The 19,306-nt window shown below is 45.7% G+C and overlaps 1 protein-coding gene across 2 annotated transcripts in view; it reads left to right on the forward strand.

The window, feature by feature from the left end:
• Positions 1 to 478: 478 nt before the first annotated feature.
• Positions 479 to 19,306, forward strand: part of LOC147466061 (extradiol ring-cleavage dioxygenase-like) — a 29,387-nt gene continuing 10,559 nt past the window's right edge. Inside the window, exon 1 of one of the 2 annotated variants that reach the window (XM_086523617.1) lies at positions 479 to 830. In XM_086523617.1, coding sequence (XP_086379743.1) covers positions 612 to 830 — 219 coding nt within the window. In that variant the 5' untranslated portion in view covers positions 479 to 611. The remainder of the gene's footprint in view (positions 831 to 19,306) is intronic. The other variant, XM_086523618.1, reaches the window with a different exon arrangement.

The following is a 19,306-nucleotide window of genomic DNA, read 5'->3' on the forward strand; positions in this document are numbered from 1 at the left end:
CTGCTTTGAATGTGCTACAGCTGCCATGGCCGTGTAACTGGCTCTCTCTCTCTCTCTCTCTCTCTCTCTCTCTCTAAAGAGGTGCAGACAACGTCGTCAACATGCGCAAGCTTAAAAAAAGAAAAAAAATGTATAGGTGATAGGCCTTTGCAACTATGCCGATTTTGACATACTTACAAGAGCCTTGACATAGTAGGATTGAGATGCTTCACTCAGGAGGCTCAGTGATCTACCCAACTTACTTATAACTGAGCCTCATGTGATCACGTCCTAAAGTCGGCTTTCTATAGTTGTTGTTAATCCACAATGTTAGGGATACTTAGGCCATGGGACCTTGCCTTTGTTTTTAGAACCACAAAGCCCTTGGAGAGCCCACGATTTTGCGACTCTTCTTTTATGACCGCAGCAACGCGCGGGTCACGTATTTTACTCCGAGAAGTGTTCACGACGGAAGCTTCTACCTTTCCACGAAAGGCGCCCGCCACCCCCAGTGTTTGACTCCGTCGCCTGTTACCTTCCATTTCTTACGATCTAACATACGGGAGCTGCGGGTTTACTCTATTCGAGAGGAGAAGAAGAAGAAGAGGAGAGAGAGAGAGAGAGAGCGCTTGATGGACCCTGTGTACATATCGCATGGATCGCCTATGCTTCCCTTGGAGGACATCCCTGCTAGAGATTTTCTTCGGCAATGGAGGCAGTATTTGCCTGAGAAGCCAACGGCCATCGTTGCGATCTCTGCCCATTGGAATACCTCGCACCCAAGTGTCACCACCACTTCCCAAAACACCACCATTCATGACTTTTATGGCTTCCCTCCCGAGCTTTACAAGGTGTGTACTTACTTACACTTCTGCACTTGCTAGTAGACCCATTGATTTTAGGCACATCTCTCAGGAAACTGGCATTGCGTGAAACAAAGGTTTGGTTGGAGAGTCCCATTGTGGAAGTTTATTACAGTAATCATAGGAAATGTCCATTCTCTCTTTTGTTTTTTGCCACATTTCAAGAGGATACAATGTACAAGAGAAAAAGGGAGCTCTTCCATGCTGAAGAATAGAATGTATCAGCTCCACCAGAAGGCACGTATTGTCGCTGGCCTTGGACATGCTGACCATGCTATTGCTCCCCAAGTGAAAAGCACCTTCGGCAAAATAGGCGTCCTCATGCGGAGAATTGTGAGCCTAATGGCCTGTGTGCAATCCCATAGAAAGTGCCTAAAGGATGCCCACAACCAGGGCAAACCGAGGGGTGTCCACCAAGCATAAGCCACACCCCCACTGGAGTCCCTCTATGTGCGACTAGCCATTGAAAGACAGCAATCCACCAAGCCTGGTGGCTAGCCCAAGGACAAGTTCAAAATTTGTTAAGAACTCATCTGTGATCACCTGCTGATGCAATGGTAATGCTGTTGGAATGGCCTGCTGCCCTGGATGCCAATATATGCCCGCCAAGCCGAGCTGTATACTCGAAAAAGGGAATCCTGGGGTGGTTGGGAGAAACAAAGGGTTTTACTGAAGTTGAGCTAGAGCGCAAGCTCCAAAAACCCATAATTGTCCGTTCCCTCTGTCTCCCCTGAATTTGGGCCAAGAAACCACGGTCATTGACCTGAAGTGAGATCATTAATGCTCTGAAATGTGCACTTCAAGACCACACAGCCACCTCGCACTGAATGTGAGAGAGCTGACCCTCCTTATACACAACGAAGGAAAAGCACTTACCCTCATCTATGCAAGCTTTCACTCAGAGCACCGACTGTATATACTATATTTAGTCACATAGTCAATACCTCCTCATTTGAGGCTCAGTCTGTCTTTCTTCACCTCCTTAGGCAAACTGCGTACACTCTTCAAAACTCTGAACTGGACGAGCTGCCATAGGACCTGAGGCTACATATGGTCTAGTACCCAACATATGTCCATTCTGTGTGCAAAGCAACTGGTTTCCATTCAAAGGCTGTCGAAGACGCTCCTCCATCCAAGTTGGCGGACTTTGATTCAGGCACGAGCGCAACATCTCTCAGGGTGTGAGCAGACTCATGGCGAATTCGTCCTCCCATCCTCATTGAATTTGACTCTGCATCTTTGTGAATTTCCATCGAGTCTCTAGGGCCACTTGCTAGGGGAACACAAGCCTGAATCCTGGTGAGAAGCAGCTCCTTTCAAGGTGCAGGACCTGGGTGTCCTCGAACAATAAGTGTCATGTGACACATCCCAACCATATGTGTCCGTGGCCAAGCTACACCACAGCAGGGTTCAGTCAGTCCGATCAAGTTAGATTAGCAGTGATTTGGTACTTTTGTGAGTCTATTCGTAGACCGTGCATGCCCAGTCACTTAGCATAGATGCATATCCTCCGGTTGCACACAGCATGACCATCGGAATTCCCATCAGAATCCATTAGCATCAGTTAGGGGAATTTTCTAGTGCATTTAGCCTATTTTCCTATTTATTGGGATTTTCACTTATTATTTTTAAGTGACTTTCCTACAAAAGTAGGTAGGGCAATTTTGCTAAGTTAATATATAAGCAAACCAAAGTTCACACTTTTTGGCAGAAGAGGCAGTAGGAGCTTCCCGCTCAACAGGCAACTTCTCAACAGTACCCCCAGCATTTAGCAAAGTCCAACCCTTTCTAGCGTTTGTTCCCCCTTCAGGCAACCCCCAAAGCCCATCGTTTTTGGGATTGCAAAGCATCAGCAGAATCAGCGTTTTGACATCATATTGTCGCCGGAAAGACCATCACGTGCCTGGCGTTTTTCACATGCCCAGCGTTTTTGGAAATGCAAGATCAGCTAGCGTTTTTGGTCAACCTCAGTCTCTAGCGTTTTGGATTTCAACAATAGAAAAAGTAGCAGATTCAGCCCCGTAAAGATCATCAGTTTTCAGCCATGAAGAACCTCAGTTATCAGCCCTAAAACGCAGATCTGCAGCAGTCAGAAACGCAGATTTTCAGCCTTTAGCAAGGTAGCAGATACATCCCAGATTGGTTGCAGAAGTTCCCCCATCTTTAGCCCAAGAAAACGCAGCCAAAACAATCATTTTTAGCCACCGAAACAGTCCCGAAATTCAGCGATTAGAATATCTCAGATTTCAGCCATCAAGTCATCGTCGTCGTCACCGTCGTCGTCATCGGCATAGTCCCATTGCATCAGTCCATTGCATACGCATTGTACACCTTTTTGCAATCAAAGTAGACCACTCTCGCCGACGAGAGTGGGGCCTTTGGAGGAGGTTTTACAACCTCTCGGTGTCGTATCTCTTCTCTCTCCTTCTCTCAGTCTCATTCACTTGCACGCACAATATCCACTCACTTTGTTCGTGACCACAACACTCTCCATAAGATGGAAAGCTCTCTCTTTCCGTAAGAACTAAAAGGAACCTTGAGCAATAAAGATCACTAATCTTGAGAAAATACAACATTCATTCCGCTGCACCTAACATTGGTATCAGAGCTTTGGAAGCGTTCTGCATTACTCAAGGAAAGAACCACAAGAACCACAAGAATTTTTTTTGCTTGTTGCAATCGCACGAACCCAAGTTTACTTCGGCGTGGCGATTCCTAATCGTGTTTTGTTGAAGAGTGACAGGAATCCCAAGAAAGAAGGGCTTGTCCAGCCTCCCCTTGTGTCTCTTTTCACTCATTGAGAGCGGACTGTGCACTTAGCGGCCGGCCAATCGACGTGAGGTGGGAAAAAGCAACCTTGGTGTGAGCGCAAGGCCGCCAAGGGGTGCGCCCTCAAAAAAGGGTAGCACTCGGGTGAAGAGAAGATCCTTCTCCAACGCGATTTGCAAGCGAAAGAAAACCTCAAGAACCCCAAGAACCAAAGACCCTCAAGACTCAAGAACCTCAAGAACCCAAGATTCTCACGAATCAAGGACTTCAAGAAACTCAAGACCCTCAAGAACCCAAGTTCCGCGTGAACTTAAGAACCCAAGACCCCCAAGATCCCACAAGAACCCACAAGAACCCACGATTGCAGAATGATCATCACTCGAAGCGGATTGGATACTTTGCTTGGAAGTGATGAGCATGAGAGAGGCGAAGAAGAATTTTCCCTACCAGGAGGTTTTTCTGACCCTTCCCCAGCTACGACAAAGATTGCACTAACTCCTATGGAGGAGTTGGACCAAGAAAGAGAAGCAGAAAGAAAAGCCTACGAAGAAGATATGGCAGCCATCGAGCGTAAGTACCAAGAAAGAAGGGCAGCCATAGAAGCAGAATTTTATCGCGAGAACAAAGCACAAATGCAAGAGTTATTGCGACTCTTTTCTCAAGCTCAGGCACAGATGCAACAAAATCGGAAAAAGGAGACTCTCTCAGTCTCTTCTTCTCCAAAGCAGGATACACAGGATTTGCATGATTGTTTGAAGCATGATGATGAATTGAATGATAATGACTTGCATGATGATTTGAAGCACAATGATAAGCATGATGATTTGGATGCCAATGATTTGCATAATGATTTGGATGACAATGACAAGCATGATGATTTGCATGATCAAGATGTGATTTCTCACAAGCATGATGATTTGCATGATCAAGATGTGATTTCTCACAAGCATGATGAGTTACATGAAGATGATGTGATTGTTCACAAGGATGATGTGTTAGTGGATGCTTTTTCTAGCGAAGCTAACATCGTTGTAGATTAGATCAATCACGAAGAATCGATCTTGACTTTCGAGTCGAGGTCCACGGAACCCCCACAGGACGATTCGATGGACCCGGAAGAAGCGATCTTGGCTCTCGAACCTTGGTCCAAGGAACCGTATTATGTGTTTGCATGATTGATACGCACGCATTGTTCGAGTGTTTCATTCGTGAAGGTTTCCTGTATTTTAGTCAGCATCGTTATGTGATCCCTTTTCCTAGGCATGACATATTGTATGTTGAGCACGTTTCTCTCATGAATGAGCATGGATGTATGCGGATTGTTCATGAAAAGTTGAAAAGTTTGTATGTTAGGAAGGCGCATTCCATATCTCTTCCGTGGCATGACACAGTTTTCGAAAGAGCACATGATAGTATGAGCACCAAGCATGGGCATTTCCATTGTGATTTGCCACAGTTGATTGATTTCGATCAAACAGAAAAGATTCGACCGCATTGTTTGCATATGTTTGATGAACGGGTTGTCACTCCGTCTCTATGTTCATCGACATTGTATACACAGTCTTTAGAGAAGACACGATTTTTTTCCTTCTCTTTACATGGAATGGGTATGTTCATGGTTTTGTGTTGCAGATGGTTTCAGGAATTTTCAGCTATGGAGATTCTTGAAGACGAAAGAAGTAGATCTCTAGACGTAGTTGACACAAGGAGATTCAAACAACTTTGAGTCGCTTTCGGCGCGGCCCAAAGAAGCAAGTGTTGCAGACCTTTATGAAGTTCAAGTACCGCACGACCCACACATCAGAGTGGGCCGGCGAAGAGTCCCTTCCAAGATTCCGGATGCTGTTGGCGATCTCCCTCGACGCCATACAGTTCGGTATCAGTACCTCACTTTGAAAAGGAGGGGATCTCACGTGACACATCCCAACCCTATGTGTCCGTGGACAAGCTACATTGTCAGTCCGATCAAGTTAGATTAGCAGTGATCTGGTACTTTTGTGAGTCTATTCGTAGACCGTGCATGCCCAGTCACTTAGCATAGATGCATATCCTCCAGTTGCACACAGCATGACCATCGGAATTCCCATCAGAATCCATTAGCATCAGTTAGGGGAATTTTCTAGTGCAACCGCTCTACAGGCAACTTCTCAGCAGTACCCCCCAGCACCCCCAGCAGTTAGCAAAGTCCAACCCTTTCTAGCGTTTGTTCCCCCTTCATGCAACCCCCAAAGCCCAGTGTTTTTGGGATTGCAAAGCATCAGCAGAATCAGCGTTTTGACATCAGATCGTCGTCGGAAAGACCATCACATGCCTGGCGTTTTTCACATGCCCAGCGTTTTTGGAAATGCAAGATCAGCTAGCGTTTTTGGTCAACCTCAGTCTCTAGCGTTTTGGATTTCAACAATAGAAAAAGTAGCAGATTCAGCCCCGTAAAGATCATCAGTTTTCAGCCATGAAGAACCTCAGTTATCAGCCCTAAAACGCAGATCTGCAGCAGTCAGAAACGCAGATTTTCAGCCTTTAGCAAGGTAGCAGATACATCCCAGATTGGTTGCAGAAGTTCCCCCATCTTTAGCCCAAGAAAACGCAGCCAAAACAATCATTTTCAGCCACCGAAACAGTCCCGAAATTCAGCGATTAGAATATCTCAGATTTCAGCCATCAAGTCATCGTCGTCGTCACCGTCGTCGTCATCGGCATAGTCCCATTGCATCAGTCCATTGCATACGCATTGTACACCTTTTTGCAATCAAAGTAGACCACTCTCGCCGACGAGAGTGGGGCCTTCGGAGGAGGTTTTACAACCTCTCGGTGTCGTATCTCTTCTCTCTCCTTCTCTCAGTCTCATTCACTTGCACGCACAATATCCACTCACTTTGTTCGCGACCACAACACTCTCCATAAGACGGAAAGCTCTCTCTTTCCCTAAGAACTAAAAGGAACCTTGAGCAATAAAGATCACTAATCTTGAGAAAATACAACATTCATTCGGCTGCACCTAACAATAAGCTTCCCTAGTAGGGTCCTAATCTGTGAGGTTGGGTCAATGAGCCGAAGATCACTTTGTGTGGTAGGTAGTGTGATGACCGAAAAGGTAACTTTGGTACATGTGACACAAGGTGATGACGTGGCATGTACCTTATGAACTGGATGAGGACAACATTCGTGTCAGGTGCAACAGAATTGAAATGGTGAAGATCTAGGTTTTATACTTCCACAAATCTTTACTTCTTTCCTTGCGTTAATGATTGCTTTAGCTTGATTGATGTTTCCTTTTACTTTCCCCGAAGAGAAGGAACGAGAGAGCGGTAGAGATGTGTAGAGAGGGGGGGAGAGAGAGAGAAGGCGAGAATGACTTAATTGGGGTCCCAACCAACCCTCTCAAGGGCCCCCACACCGTTGCCGATGTGATATTTGCTTTTGATTGCATAAATGGAATGTAGACACATGCAATACCTCAATTGCAGACTCTACTGACTCGAATGGGGAATGTCGCCACGGTAACTGCAACCAGCCCGTAGGGCGGTAGACTTTAGCTTTCACCCGATTCTTACTTGAAAAACTTTACTTGAACTTTACGATACAGAAGGACTTCACGAATAAAGCTATGACTAGAATTAACACTTCAAACAAAACGCGGGTGACACCCTGTAGGCCCCAAAGACTAGCACCCCTTTCAGTATTTCTTTATTCTTATTAAACTTGAGATAAAACTTGCAAGTTTCTACGAGCTGTCCCGCTTTTACCGGGATGAAGATGACCTACTCTAGCCCGATTTCGCCAGCATAACCGCTGTAGGAGCCTTCACAGATAAAATCCCCATGCAAAAGGTGACTTCCCCGGCGCATACGAGCACTTTCCCCAAACCTAGCGAGGAATTTGCAGCACGCTGAATTCTCTGTTTTTCGCCACAAAAATGCACCAGATCACCTGAATAGCGATCCCATCGCTTCCTCGAAGCTCCTGGGGGTATTAGGAATCAATTAGGGTCAAAACCCTAAACCTGCAAAAATACACAGCAGGCTGTATTTTACTGTTTTGGGCTCCGTTTCGTGTGCCAATCGCATTCATTGAAAGCCCTCCTACTCCCGCACCTGTAGGGCTACTTACTCTTTGAATTGGACGAGGGGCCTAAACGACTCCGAATTGAGCTTAGACACCCTTTTACTGCTCGGATTCCAGTGCCAACTGGCCCAACCATTTTGTGGCGACTTGCCCTTCTCGACTGCCATGAAACTCTTAGCCGTCGGCCATTTCACATTGGCCACACAATGTCCGGCCATTTGTGACTTCAAAAAGAGGGTCCCGAAAATTAAAGAAAAATCAAGGGAAAGAAACCAACAACTAAGGTTAGTGGTTGCCATAGCCTTGTGACATACCCCCCTCTTGAAATCGCAAACGTCCTCGATTGCATGCCAGATATACATGACATAGATGATTTAGTGTGATTAGCACCCTTTTATCATCACATGTCTCTGCAGGAAAGGTCATGAAACATAGATACAAATGACTTAATGAGACCTTCATACTTTTGTCATTTCATCTACGATAGAAGTGAGCATAATACCTTTAGCATTTGTAGAGTAATATCCACTTCTATTGCACTGAATCCGTAGGTACATTTGATGGCTCCAACCACTGTAGCTTGGTGGCGGCGGTGGTGGTGGAGATGAGGGCAACGGCGGTTGTATCAGGGTCAGATGGCTGTACCATATTACTGAAGACTCCCCCGATTGGAATAGACGACTGTGAAGGTTGCCGGCTGGAAGCCCTCGTACTTTCTGGTGCCGGAGGAGGAGATACCACCCGAGGCATCCGAGGGGGTAACATGTAATTCAAAATTGTCGAAAACTTTGCAGCATTGGAAGAGTCTGCTGAGGATGCCGTGAAAGAATGTCGTGAAGCTCGTCGAGAAGAAACTACAAATATTCTGCTGAATCCGTGAACACCATGTCTTGGGTTCTTTATGGCTTATGCCCTGTAAGACAAAGCGATGAAGACGGGAGCGTGCCCGATGCGCTTCTATGAAGTAAGGGTGGGAGTAGCTAATAAGTCCGGGGTCGGGACCTGAAGATACTACAAATAAAGTTCCAGTAGTCTCTGGTTTGCTCTGTCTTCTCTTTTGTAGGACCTGTATGCTTTCAGAAAAGCACACGCCTGATGCTCTGATACCACTGTCACAAGACATGCACCACGTGCCAATAGAAAAGAACAGACTGAACATACTTTTAGCACTTCAATAACAACTGAACTGAGAGAGAGAGAGAGAGAGAGAGAGAGAGAGAGAGAGAGAGAGAGAGAGAGAGAGAGAGAGAGAGAGAGAGAGAGAGAGAGAAACGCGACACGGAGTGGCGGAATTCTACCCTAGAGAGTATTGGCCCCAAACCTTGGCGCCCCTTTCGGTATTTCTTTTTATTGCATCAACACAGTGCAAGCCAGTACTCTAGACTCTGCACCTTCTCCAGGAAGCATGCCAGAGAATGGGCCCTAACCTCATATTTAAAAGCCCTTGGCCTGAAAAGCAGTTACAATGAATAGCTTCAAACTCAAAAGCAACTGGTCCAAAAAATACTAGCGCGAAAATCTGTCAGCGCGTTTTGCGGAAATCCGTACAAATGCCACATCAGCATTGTGAGTATGACCAGGGGAACATTTTATTACTCTGCTGCAAAGTCAATTGATGCACCAGTTGAGAGATTTTTAAGCGAGAAGCCCAATGCGGGGAAATTGCATGCATGAGTGCCAAGTGGCACTTTTTGGTCAATCTACCAAGTCTGGGAGAAGAGAACTCGTAACTAACTTTTTGGAGCAATTTTGGAGGCTGATAACTTTGATTTTCAGCCATTTCTCTCCATTTTTGAGCTTCCCATGACTTTGCCTAGGTCCAAGGAGCTCATTTTCAGCATTGGAAGGCATCATATGCGTGTTTACAGGGCTGTTTTGCTGCGTTTTCAGCGATACGCAGGTTTTGGCAGCCATGGAAATCTTCCCCTTTTTGCATCTATTCGTTCACAGATGCATTACAAGTTAAGGGCAGAAGAGGGGGCGCTCGATTTATGCTTGGGAGATGCTTCATTGAGAACCTGTCACAGGTTAAGAGCTATGGAGTGCTTTCTTTCCTTCTCATGTATAGTGTGGTGCTAGGAGTGATGCCTTACACGCTACACACTGCTCTCTCTCTCCCCTACGTGCAGTTATGTGATGCCCCACAAGAGGGCTCTTCAGGGGTAGCTAACTGCTACTCCAAAGCAGGCACCGATGAGGGTCATAACCTCACCGTACAGGTGCGTATTCAGTGCTGTATATGCGCAGAAAATTGACCGTTTTTCGGCCATACGGACGCCAGAACCATTGGGAATAGTGCCCCACTGGCAGAGGACAGTTAGGGGACTGTTTGGGGCTGAAAACAGGGCAAAAACCAGTAAATACAGCGTGCTGAATTTACTGTTTTTGGGCAGGAATCAGAGGGTTTATGCCAGTGGAAGTGAGTTCCAACAGGGGAATTGGTTTCGCGCAAGTTTTGGGGTTGTTATGTTGCCGAAATTTTGCCAAATCAAGTGGTATCTAGTTGGATATAGACAAGGGATTCCCAGGACTCTACTTTGTAAATTTACCCTCTCAAAGTATAAAGAAATACCGAAAGGGGCGCCAATTTTGGGGCCTACAGGCTGTCGGCGTCCGCTTGGAGCATTCTAGCTTCCGAGCCCCGTGTGATTAAGTGTTAATTCCCGTCGTAGGTTTCCTTTGCAAAGTGCTCTGCGTGTGTGTCTAAAGTAAACAATTTCGGGTGAAAGCCAACGTCTACCGCTCCACCACGGGCCGGTTTCATTGCATGTTGACGAATGCACCGTATTGAACCTTTTGCCACCCTCAACAATCTTAGAAGGTGCCTTGCATGTTGACGAATGCCCCGTATTGTTGTATGCATACTCAAGAATGGGTAGATACTGTTCCACTTGCCCTTATTATGTGATACATAACATTTGAACAGATCTAAGACAGTAGAATTAGCCTCTTCTGATTGTCCATCAGTTTGTGGATGAAATGAGGAGGAAAACTCGAGCGTAGTGTCCATGTTTTCAAACAAGCCTCTCCAAAATAGGCTGGTCATACGAGAATCACGATCATTGACAATAGGTTGTGGCATACCATGGTACTTGAAAACATTGTACATAAACAACCGTGCCATGTGGTAAGATTTTATGTTCTTTCTAACAAGAAGAAAATGGGCTTGCTTGCTTGCTGAACCTGCAAACAATTGTCCATATACCATCATTCCTTGTTGGAGTTCCTGGAAGATCAAAGATAAAATCCATAGCAATGCTGTCCCATGGTTTATCTGGTATAGGCAGTGGCTGTAACAACCTTGGTGCCTTTTACCTGTCAAACTTGACCTTTTGGCAAATCACGCATGCTCGCACAAAGGCAACCACATCTCTCCTCAAAGTAGGCCAATAAAAGAATGTCTCGACCGTTTTTACTGTCACATCTATCCCACGATGCCCTGCATACGGTGGGACATGGCTTTCTACCATAATCTTATGTCGCAATGGCCTAGTGACACATAATCTGCCATGCATCATCATAAACCATCCTTGAGGAGGTAGTGCTCATGGCATTGCCCGTCTTGCAACTGTTCAAATCTTCATCAGTAGCATCCCGTTCCTTCATGTCATCAAGCTCATGATGATAAGGAATTCACATAGCTGAAATTTGTGGCTTCCTTGAGAACGCATCAGCCACAACATTCTTCTTGCCTTCCACATGCAAAATCTGAAAGTGGAACATAGAGAGAATGCTTGCCCATCGCATGTGCTTTTCGGATAACTTTGACTGCGTCAAGAAGTATCGCAAGGTCTGATAGTCTGTCTGGACAACAAAATCAGCACCTAATAGGTAGTGCTTCCAACTAGAAAGCGCATGAATCAGGGCTAGTAGCTCTTTCTCATAGATTTGCATAGTCTTTTCTGGCCCTTGCAAGATTCTGCTCTCATAAGCTATTACCTGACCATCTTGCATTAACACTGCCCCAATACTATTGCCACACGCATCACACTGGATCACAAATGACTTTCTGAGTCTTGGAAGACAATTACTGGATCCGAAGTCATCTTTTCCTTTAAGAGATTAAAAGCTGAAATCTCTTTTTGTGTCCACTCGAACGTGACCTCTTTCTTTTGTAGAGCATAAAGGGGTGAAGCAATCTCGACAAAGTTCTTGATAAACCTTCTGTAGTAAGAGCATATGCCCAATAAGCTATGGACATCATGCATAGTCTTCAAATCTGGCCATGTCCTAATTGCTTCAACCTTGGCAAGATCCATTCGGACACCATCCTTTGACACTCTATGGCCTAGAAAGTGAATCTCTTCCTAGAAGAACTCTCTTTTCTTAGGATTGATAAGTAGCTTATGACCGCGTAACTCTTCGAACGCAATGGTCAAGTGACGCCTATGCTCCTCTTCATTCTTTGAATAGACTATCATGTCATCAAAGAATGTGCCGACAAACTTTTGATGTGGGCGGAAAATCCGATCCATCATCCTATTAAACGTAGCAGGAGCATTTGTAAGACCGAACGGCATCACTAAGAAATTATACAGACCAAAAGTCATCCTAAACGCCGTCTTGTGCAAATCCTATGGCCTGATACGAATTTGATGGTACTCACTCTTAAGGTCTATCTTGCTGAAAATTGCAGCACCCTCTAGTCGGTCAAGAATATCATCAATCCTTGGAATAGGAAACCTGTTCCTGATGGTATTCTTATTTAACGCACGGTAGACAAACCCATGCGCCAAGAGCCATCCTTCTTCTGCACTAGAAGCACTAGGGAGCAAAAGGGTGAAGAACTAGGTTGAATCAGGCCTTTCTCTAGCAGCTCCTCTACTTGGCCCATGATCTCTTTTTACTAAGCCGCACTAACCCTGTAGGGAGGTCTATTTGGTGGGCTACAACCTGGCACCAAATCTATCACATGATCCCGAGGCCTCTCCGGCGGCAACCGAGACGGTAATGAGTCAGAAAACAGTCATTAAACTCTCGCAAAAATGTTGACCTTTCTTTATCAAACACACATAAATTTGATTCTTTAGCACCTGGGTCAAAAAAGATAAGTGTTTTCTGGTCTCTAACTTTACCCCATGCTTTGCATAACTCACTGGCATCTGACTTTGGCCTATCACCCACCATGTTTGGCACTAAGCCTGCCGTGGGTTTGGGCTCTGGCCTTGCCTGTCCTCTTTGTCATTCGAATCAGCTGGTCTCCTTTTTTGTGGACAATCTGTCGCAAAGTTTCCAGGCTGCTCGCATCTGAAACATTTGTTCTCAGCCATTAAAACCTTCTTTTCCTCGAACGACTTGCGCACAAAAGGTTTCCTTTTCTTTTTCTTAGCGTGTCCTTCAGACGTCTCGGTTGAGTCCTTGCCTTTGTTTGCCTTTTTTGACACCTGGGATGCTTCAGGAGTCAATTTCACAACAAGCTTCTTTGCTGAATTTTTCTTTTGCTGACCCCCTTTTACGTTGCCCTAAAACCCACTGTCCTCTCCCTTCAACAAGGCAAGACCAGCGTTGGCAACTTCCATAAGCTGAGTGAGGGTAGTGTCACAAGACGGGCACCACGTGCCAATAGAAAAGAATAGACTGAACAACTTTAAGCACTTCAAATAACAATTGGATTGAAAAAGATGCACGGCACGAGACGGGGAGTGGCAAAGTTCCATCCCAAGAGAGCACTGGCCCCAAATGCTGGTGCCCCTTTCGGTATTTCTTTATTATTGTTGATTCGCAAAGTACAATAGTCGGGGAGTACCTCCTCTGCAATCTGCGCATTGAAGAGTGCCAGAGAGGGCCCCCAAGGCTCATATTTAAAGGCCCAACACCTATATTCTAGCGTAGTAAAATTAGCCATGACACCTAGACCGCACTGATCTTCCACGGGTGTCTTGATGCACTAAAGTTACTTACCCAGGCAATCTCATCCAATTAGGAATATTCAGTGGTTGGCACATCACAATGCAACACAAATGCTCACATATGCATGTTACAAGACATAGAAACATAAAGCCGCCAATGAACACTCCCCCCGCAAATAACCATCCAGGTCAGGGCCATGAGTTGTTCAACGACTCCCTTATCACTCCTCCCGCAAATAACATAAAAAGGTCGGGGCCATGAGATATAGAGGCCTTTTACAACAAACGCCCCCAGACCGCAGCCTGCGTCTTTTGGAGCTGCTGAGAGTAACCACTGCTCAGACTTCTTAATACTCCCCCCTTAAATAACCACAAGGGTCCGGGCCATGAGTAAAAACAACACTTTTCAATCATTCAATACTCCCCCCGCAAATAACCACAAGGATCCAGGCCATGAGTATGAACAAGCATTCTCAAACATCATTTCTCACTACTCCACCCGGGAGTAAAATCACTAATCATTGAAACCAATATTAAAACCAGAGTGAAACAATTCAAATCGGCACCAAGACATGTTCAAAACAGATATCATCCATTTCAAACAAATTCCAAATAGGATCACCAAACAAGTTCTCAAACAGAACTCAAGCTTAAAAAGCAATCTTGACATCAGCTGAGCTCGAAAAGTCGACTGACTTTCCATCCTGAAACTTGCACCAAAAGAATTAGGATTAGGTTCCTTCCATAAGGTCTTAGCTGACCGCACCATGGTCCATAAGGTCTTGGACAGACAGTGTTCCTGTGGCGGTGATGATAGTCCCAAGACATAGCAGTCACACCGGACCTCCGAGTTTATTAACAAGAGACACCTGCTGAGAGATATCTAGAATTTCAAGTTATAATCTGCTAGGGTTTCCATGGCAAGCATTTCAGGATACCCCACTCTGCCAGAAGTTGCACTCCGAAGAAAGATGTCAGAAACCATATAACTTTGGGCAAAATTTTTCTTGAAAGCTTGCCAAGTCCTTGGAGTGTGCGGCTTGGGAGCTATAGATATCAACATCTGCATGGCACTGCTTTTGAGAAAAACAGTTACTCGAAACAAATCTTGGATCCTTCTCTTGCGAGTGATCTTTTTGGCTTATGCCTTGTAAGACATGAGCGATGAAGACGGGAGTGCGCCCGATGCGCGATGAAGTAAGGGTGAGAGTGCCTAATAAGTCTGGGGTCGGGACTCTTCAAATAAAATTCGAGTAGTCTCTGGTTTGCTCTATCTGCTCTTTTGTAGGACCAATATGCTTTTAGAAAAGCACCCGCCTGATGCTCTGATACCACTGTCACAAGATAGGCACCACATGCCAATAGAAAAGAACAGACTGAACAACTTTAAGCACTTCAAATAACAACTAGTTTGAAAAAGATGCGCGACATGAGACGGGGAGTGTCGAAGTTCCACCCCAAGAGAGCACTGGCCCTAAATGCTGGCGCCCCTTTCGGTATCTCTTTATTATTGCTGATTCGCAAAGTACAACAGTCGGGGAGCACCTCCTCTGCAATCTGCGTTCTGAAGAGTGCCAGAGAGGGCCCCCAAGGCTCATATTTAAAGGCCCAACGCCTAAAAGCATCAAATATGAAAAGTTGACCCCAAAAAAACACCGCGAATTGTGGAACGTCCGTACAGGTGCCACATCATCATATTTTGATGTGCAAAATCTTCTGAGTGTGTTCTGCTTTATTTATTATGCCTTTATGTCACTTGGGCCCCATCGGACGGGGTCCCATAAGTTGGTGGGAACTCTTCTTTAAAAATAGGCCACTCGTCAAGACAATGTAAGTCTATAAAACTTCTTCTGCCTCTTCTTCTTAGGGTTTTGGCCCCTTGGCCGGGATCTGAAGGTTGGCTCCGTTCTTCAGTGGCTTGACACGTAAGCGCTTTGTGACATGTAGTCACTCTGTTCTTTGTACAGTAATCTCAAAGTTCTTTGGGAAGCCCACCACAATACTTCTCAATTTGCTCTGTTAGTGCCACAAACCTGTAGGAGGCTACTCTCAGTAGGTTTACAGAACCTCTGATTGGCCTCCTGTAGGCTCTTGCAAGTAGCCACAGTGAGTTGGTGCCAATCTGTCATGACATCGGCTTCAAATTCATTTGATAGCCATGCAGATGCAAACATTTGCTTGAAGTATACCCATGTGGCGGGTGTTGTCCTTGCATCGATAGTGTCGTCCACCATGTAAGCGCATTGCCTTTCAAGAAAGTGGCAGCTTTCCTAACCTTGGAGGCCTCTGTAAAATTCCCCCCTGCATAAGCTATATCAAACTGCTGGAGGAAAGTAAGACCCTTTGCCTTATCCTTAAAGCTGCTGAAAATTTCAAACTTGACAGTTGCACCACCTTCTTTGTAGGCTTTTGGCTTTTCCAGAGCTCCAAATTGTCATAGGGAATTGTTTGCAACATGGGCACTGTGATAGGGATCATTTGTGCCCCTTGGCCATTGACATTTTGCGTCACTCGTGCCATATGTGCCTGCTGGTCGGAAAAACTAGCCATGCCAAAATTGTCCATTGGCACCCCAAATTGGCCTTGGTTGCACTAAAACCCTTGGTTGCACCATACATGGGGTTTGGCATCATGCCTTGCATACTGCCAAAACACTGTTCTTGGCATATATTGTTGGTTTCCATGCGCATAACCAGCCATGCTCTGAAACACTGATCCACCCCAAAATACCCAGGATGTACTGTGGGTGGTGGAAAAACCTATTGCATAGCCGTGAAATTGGTTCCCTGTCCATTTAATGCAACATTTGGACTTTGAAAATTGGCTAGCTTAACTGGTAAAGCCTGTGGAATAGGTGTCCTAACCACCTGTTTGTGGATAGAAGGAAGTTGTCTTGGAGCCCCAACTGACTCTGCAACATGAGAGTGCTCCCTGCCCTGCTAAGAGGCACAAGGGACCTAGGCTTTAGCTCTACTGCATGAGACAGTTGCCTCGTCTGTTGTGACACTTACAGGTTATAAACTCCTTTAGGTTGAGGTAGGGCAAAACCTTTATCAAATTCTTATCAATACAATCATACAAATGATTTATAAATAAGTTTGACGAGAGCTCAATTTTTGGGTGAAACTGTCGCACATCTGCCGATCTAGAATCCGATTGACGCGGGGGATGGCTCATTGGATTCCTCTAACCTAAAACGACATGCATGTCATGCCAGATGCCCATTGTAGTGCAATAGCATCTGTCAAAACGCGTGTACAAACCATTTATGCAAGAGGGTTCCAAAATTGGAAAATTGGCTCTTGAAGTCGATGAAGCATGTCCACGTGGCACATAGAGCCATGTGCACGTGACATCCCCTCCTGCTTAAGGTGAAGTACCGGTACCGAACTCCATGCACGTCGTAAGATGGTCTCGCTCCTTCTAGATGATGTCCTCTGGCTCCCTGGGTGATGTGGAAATGTTCAAAACACAAGGAAGATGATGATGCATCTACTCTCAAAGAATGGACTGTCTCTTGGGTCAACGATGTCCTTCTTGGTTACCGACCAACAATAAACTTTGCTGCCCCAACTCGGATGGTGTGAACCAAACTGCAAATCGGATGGATGCTTGTCGAACGAATGGCTGTATATGCAAACGCTGATGTCCACGACGGTTACCAGCCAGCCTATGCTTCCCCTACGTGGAAAGATTGGCGAGATCAATGCCAAATGGGGGATGAAGATGGTTGTGTCCTTTGAATGCCCACGAACCAAGGCAAGTCCTCTGTATCATGTCTCATGAAACCGCCAAATAACTCCTCAAAGATAGAAGCTCCTCTTGGGGCTCTAGATTGTTGTATGATGGAAGGTCTAGATGAATCCTCGTCTGTGCAATGGATGTGGCTGCGAATGTAGGCTCACGATGCCTACGAACTCTCGCAATGGTTGCCTCGGATTGGAACCTTTTGGCTCCCGATTGATGGGTATTGATTGCTAAGAAGATGCCGGTGGTGTGGACTCGATGTGCTGCCAAAGTGTGTACAAATCGATGACGATGCAATGCCTCTTCTGGAATGATGGAAATCTCCAAGCAGATGGGAGAGATGGTTGTGCAAACAATGCGAAGACTCCAAACCTAATAGACTGGCTTAAATTGCTCTTTCCTTTGTCATGATAGGCTGCTAGCAAATCTTGATACTCACAATCAACATCTTCATGTTTCCAATGCATGTCTTCAATGAGGTGGTCTGTTGTGTTGAAGAAGATATGATTGCAAATATCCATGCTAGGATTTCTTTGTGGCGAGGTGGTCGAGTGCGCACGCCAAGTCAACTACCCTCTTGCAAGCGCACCACAAGTGTAACCCCCGGTATACAGTGTTTGCATTTCCTATGCTCAAGGCGCACGGTCGTGCAATTCCCTGAGTGAGAGAAGCTGTCACAAACTGCTGAGGTGTCAAGCCATTAAAGAACGGAGCCAACCTACAGATCCCGGCCGAGAGGCCTAAACCCTAGAAGCAGTAAAATCAGTATAAGAAGAAGAAGCAGAAGAAGTTTTGTCCACTTACAAAGTCTTGCCGAGTGGCCTATTTTCAAAAGAGGTTCCCACCAACTTATGGGACCCCGTCCGATGGGGCCCAAGTGACCTAAAGGCATTAAAATAAAGCACACACACCCTCAATCTCTTGCGTAAAAGATGATGATGTGGCAGTTGTATGGACACTCGCGATTTGTGCTGACAGTGCCACGTGGCAGCTTGTACGGATTTTTGCGTTTTACGTTGTTGCATGCTGACATGGCATGTGTACTGATTTCCATGATTAGCGCTGGACTGCTTTTTGGAGGCCAAGTGCTTTTAAAACTTGTTGCTTTTCATAGGCCAAGGGCCTTTAAATATGAGCCAAGGTCTCATTCTCTGCCATGCTTCTACGTGAAGGTGCAGAGGATGGAGTACCGACATTGTACTGAGTTCAAGCAATGTAAAGAAATATTGAAAGTGGCGCCAAGGTTTGGGGCCAGTGCTCTCTCTTGGGGTGGAACTCTGCCACTCCCCGTCTCGTGTGTCGTGCGCTCTCTCTCTCTTTCTCTTTCAGTTGACTTGTTATTTGAAGTGCTTAATGTTGTTGAGTCTGTTCTTCTCCGTTGGCACGTGGTGCCTGTCCACATGACAGTGGTATCAAAGCTTCAGGCGTGTGCTTTTCTGAAAGCATACGAATCCTACCAAAGAGCGAACGGAGCAAGATGGAAGTTTTATTGGAAAATTTATAAAAGAATCTTCGTGTCCCAACCCCGGACTTGTTAGGCACTCCCACCCTTAATCCATCGTGCATCGGGCGCGCATCCCTCTTCATCGCTCTGTCTTACAAGGCATAAGCCATAAGGAATCCAAGATCACTTGCATGAGAAGGATCAATTTTTTTTTGACCCACCAATTTTCTCAGAGCCAATGCTATGCAGTGGTGGAAGTCTAAAGTTACCAAGCCGCACACTCCAAGGACTTGGCAAACTTTCAAGAAATTTTTTTGGCCGAAGTTGTATGCCTTCAGACATCTTTCTTTGGAGTGCAGTTGCTGGCAGAGTGGGGTATCCCGAATGCTTGCCACAGAAACCCTAGCGCAATATAACTTGAAATTTCTCGACATCTCTTAGTAGGTGTCTCTTCTCGAGCTGATAACCTTGGAGGTCCAATGTGATTGCTATATCTTGGGACTACCATCACCTCTACAGGAACAATGTCTGTCGAGGCTTGTTTCGACCATTCAAGAGCTTATGGACCATGCTACGGGCGGCTATAACCT

This window comes from Adiantum capillus-veneris, chromosome 1 (assembly GCF_014529385.1).
Source record: "Adiantum capillus-veneris isolate H3 chromosome 1, ASM1452938v2, whole genome shotgun sequence".
Classification (NCBI taxonomy): Eukaryota; Viridiplantae; Streptophyta; class Polypodiopsida; order Polypodiales; family Pteridaceae; genus Adiantum; species Adiantum capillus-veneris.